General features: G+C 39.2%; 1 protein-coding gene across 2 annotated transcripts; it reads left to right on the top strand.

Moving 5' to 3' along the window:
• The first annotated feature begins 2,477 nt into the window (after nucleotides 1-2,477).
• Nucleotides 2,478-3,714, top strand: LOC122058258 (FAS1 domain-containing protein SELMODRAFT_448915-like). 2 transcript variants are annotated; one of them, XM_042620866.1, is made up of 2 exons: nucleotides 2,478-3,360; nucleotides 3,512-3,714. In XM_042620866.1, exon 1 carries the CDS (start codon nucleotides 2,603-2,605, stop codon nucleotides 3,353-3,355), a length of 753 nt encoding a protein of 250 aa, XP_042476800.1. In that variant the 5' UTR covers nucleotides 2,478-2,602; the 3' UTR covers nucleotides 3,356-3,360; nucleotides 3,512-3,714. The 2 variants fall into 2 exon arrangements, with proteins under 2 accessions (XP_042476800.1, XP_042476799.1); XM_042620865.1 differs by having other exon boundaries at nucleotides 3,470-3,714.

Genomic DNA, 3,714 nt, shown 5'->3' with positions numbered 1-3,714 from the left:
AGAAAATTTTAGCAATTAGGAAAAATGTTATGAAGGAGTTAAGTAACCCAATCTTGGGAGCGAAGAAAGTACGAAACACTTTTCATGCGATAACTTTTCCGTAGACAACTTCTCACTATTGGATGAGTTAGGTTTCTAAAGACTCAAGAAGCACCATCATCATTTGACTTTGACACTTCCATTGAAAAGTCCAAATATATTATGGTTCAACCATCGAACCAACCACATGAGCCATTCATGATCCAACCCACTTAATCCTTTCTAGGAGTGTCAAATGGCCCACTCTCACGTCACATGCTAGCCTCACCTTTTGGGGTTTTGACTATATGAAAACTCGCCCACATTTTCTCTATGTGGCGGCACATTTAATTGTGTCTCATTAAATATTCAGGGAATGGTCTAGATTTTTGATATATCAAGTTTTATGACTAAATTCAATTATTTATCTTGGTTTAGATTTTATATATCAAATTTTATGATTAAATTCAATCATTTATCCTTCAATGTAATGACATAATTTTTTATATATGTTCATAAGTAAAGTGGTGCAACTTGAATCGATAAACAGATCCCAATTCAATCGGTGGTCCATAACATTTAAGATTGGATTGGAATTGATCGGATCATCCTGATTCAATGTTTTTGAACCATGATTGTGATGTAAAGATAGAAAATAAAAAAATAAAACAATTAAAGTCTAATTTCAATCGATTTTATGTTTCCAGTATTCTAATTTCAATCTCTTTCAAGTTTCAACACTCTTCCTTTTTTTATTAAACATTCTTATAAAAATTAAGAGGTAAGATTGAGAACACTTAAAAGCTAACGGCTCAACCAATCAAGGGAATTGGAGGGATGGGACATTTGGAAAGGCAAGGAGAGAGGCAGGTACAATGCAAGCCACAGTGCTAGCATGCACGGCCTTTTTTAAAAGTTAAACAAAGAGACTTGCCCTACTAGGCTACTACTTATGGTCTACTACTTTGAGTGAGTTTCGATGTTCCAACTCCAAATCCTAGCGGACAAAGATGAAAGAGTTGGAAAACGATGTAAAGAAGTGGACTTGGACGATAGATACTGTCTTGAATCCATTGATTCTTTCAACCCAGCACTTTTGATTCTGGTTTTCATGTCTCGTTCAAGAGACCAAAACATGTTTTTGGAATGGGCTTTCCAAAGGGGTGCATCTCATTGTCATCCTTCAAGGTATTCGTATAGTTGCACTCCAAAAAAATATATATTCACATAGGAATATCTCACTTCACATTGATTTTGCTATGTCAAAGTTTATGTGGGATACAAAATTTAGATGTGGCTCCTCTACAGCACGGCATAGGTTGCAATGTACATTTGATGTCTTGATCACTTTGGGGACGCATCTTGTATTTGGGTCTGTACTTGGGGTGTTCCAAGTCATCAGATGTGCATTACCACCTCTGTCATGCCATAGAGAAGTCGAATCCACAAAATGCTTGAAACCGCACAAATGTGCGTGTGCATGCATAGGTGCACACTCTTCTGCTGTTAAACCTTTTATTTTATTTTTTCTTCGTCTTATCATTTTTTTTTTTTTTGATAAATAACACCTAGGATATCTACGGTTTGAAGAAATTATCGCTACCCTTTTTTATTGGGTAAAACAAGTTATTATTGAGAAGGCCATTGAGAATACGAAGCTTCTTGGATGCAAAGGTCACAAGATGGCCCTTGTCAGGACTCTTGAGTTTTGTACCGATTTTTATGCCTTTTCCTAATGAATAGAAATGTTTTGTACAAAAAAAAAAAAAGTTCTCTCTATAAATAAGATAGGGAAATTATTTTTTCTCTAATATTTTACAAAAGAGAGAGACATAGGACCATCTCCCGGACAAAGAACAACATTCATGAAATAGAAATTGTTTGAAAAAGAAAAGTCAGTTATGCTGCCATTAGATAAATACTTTTATACCTTTCTTACAGTGTTGAAATCATCTGCAATTCCGATCTCGTACAATTCCATGAAATACCACCTTCAGGGGGTGACACGTGTATTGATACCAATGCAATGGTTCAGATCTGATACAACTAATAAAACCTTAAATCAATAAAGAGTCATTTAAATCAGATCTGGACCATTGCATTGGTATCAATATACGTGTCACCCCCTGAAGGTGGTATTTCATGGAATTGTACGAGATCGGAATTGCAGACGATTTTTTTTCATGATGAAGTCTACATTGATATTCCCTCTCCTATTCTAACCATTTCTTATCAGTTTCACCCTAAAACGAAAACAAAGTGATGAGTGATGAACGTCCAATTAATTGGATTTGTTGTGGACTGAACCGGTCATTTTGGTCTGATTTATCATCCGGTTTAGATGGAAATGGACAGGAACTTTGGAAGTGAATGAGAGCAGGGAGGGCCCACCTAATCGAATCCATGTTCCGGGACTCCTATCCCTATATGGTCCTGTGTCCTACAAAAACAGAAAGAGAGAGAGAGGGTTCGAGAGAGAGTTCGAGAGCTACCCGTAGCTCAGAAAGAAAGGAAGTAGTTCGTTCTCTTCTTGTTCTGTTTCTCCCCTCAGAAAGAAACAAGAAGGCAAGAAAGAAGATCTACAATGGAAACCTCTAAAGGTTACGCTTACCGCCACCACCGTCACCTCGTCTTCCTCCTCATAGCTTCTCTTTTCTTCTCTCAATCTGCGGCGGCAAGGGCAACAACACCACCGATCACTCCTCCCGATGTCTCAAGCGACAAACAATTTCACACCATCATCAACGCTCTGATCGGTGCCCAAGACTTTCATAGCTGGGCAAGGATTTTTTCCATTACCGATCCCTCCACGTTCCCCTTCAGCGCCACCTTCTTCGTGCCAATCAAGGACGCGGTTGATCGTCTTTCCAACTCTCTGGGTGGTGGTGGTGGTGATTTCGACCTACAGACGGCGTTTCTATCCCACACGGTCCCCCAGTTCCTTACCTTCAAGGATCTTGGAGAGTTGGCTACTGGGTTTCGATTACCTACTCTTCTCCCGGGCAAATACATTGTTATAACCAACAATTCCACTTCCAATTTCACCATTGATGACTGTTTCATCACTCATCCTGATTTGATTGTGAATGGGGCTTTCTGTGTCCACGGGATTGCATCAATCTTTAATTTCACGGCTTACGGCACTGAGCCTGAGCCGCTGCAGAACCAGTCACCCCCCGGGTCTTCTTCTCACCCTCCGGGACAGAAAGGGTTTTCTCCGCCGGTGGGTCTTCTTCCTCATTCTGATGCTGCACCATGCTCTGCTCCTCGCTTCATTCTTTCGCTTCTTTTCTCCATTGGGATTTTGGGATTGGGACCCTCTTCGCTTCGCTTTTAGCGCAGGTAAAGATCGAATTAAACCAGATTATTATTAACTTCTCTGCTCTGCTAAATTCTTTCTTTTCTTTTCTTTTAGCTATATATATTGATTCTCTTCTTGTATATATTGAAGGAATGGATTGAAGCTGTGATTCTCTTCTTGTATATATTGAAGGAATCGATTGAAGCTGTAGCGCAGAGATGGATCAACTGATCGAGGCTAGCTAATTCAGATTGGAATTGAACTGTGTTAAGTTGTTGTCATCGTTGAGAGAGGGTTTATTTTTTTGGACTCCCCCTGAAGTATTCATTTCTTTGTGGTTTTCTTGTTTGATGGGCTGAGGTTAATGCTATCAAAGGGGATTTAAATTTGGCTTC

The sequence above is a fragment of the Macadamia integrifolia genome, chromosome 12 (genome assembly GCF_013358625.1).
Source record: "Macadamia integrifolia cultivar HAES 741 chromosome 12, SCU_Mint_v3, whole genome shotgun sequence".
Lineage (NCBI taxonomy): Eukaryota > Viridiplantae > Streptophyta > Magnoliopsida > Proteales > Proteaceae > Macadamia > Macadamia integrifolia.
This window is presented reverse-complemented; position numbering and strand designations above follow the sequence as displayed.

Excerpts from the sequence above, each read along its gene's own strand:
- LOC122058258 (XM_042620866.1), top strand. The coding sequence starts at position 2,603 with ATGGAAACCTCTAAAGGTTACGCTTACCGCCACCACCGTCACCTCGTC.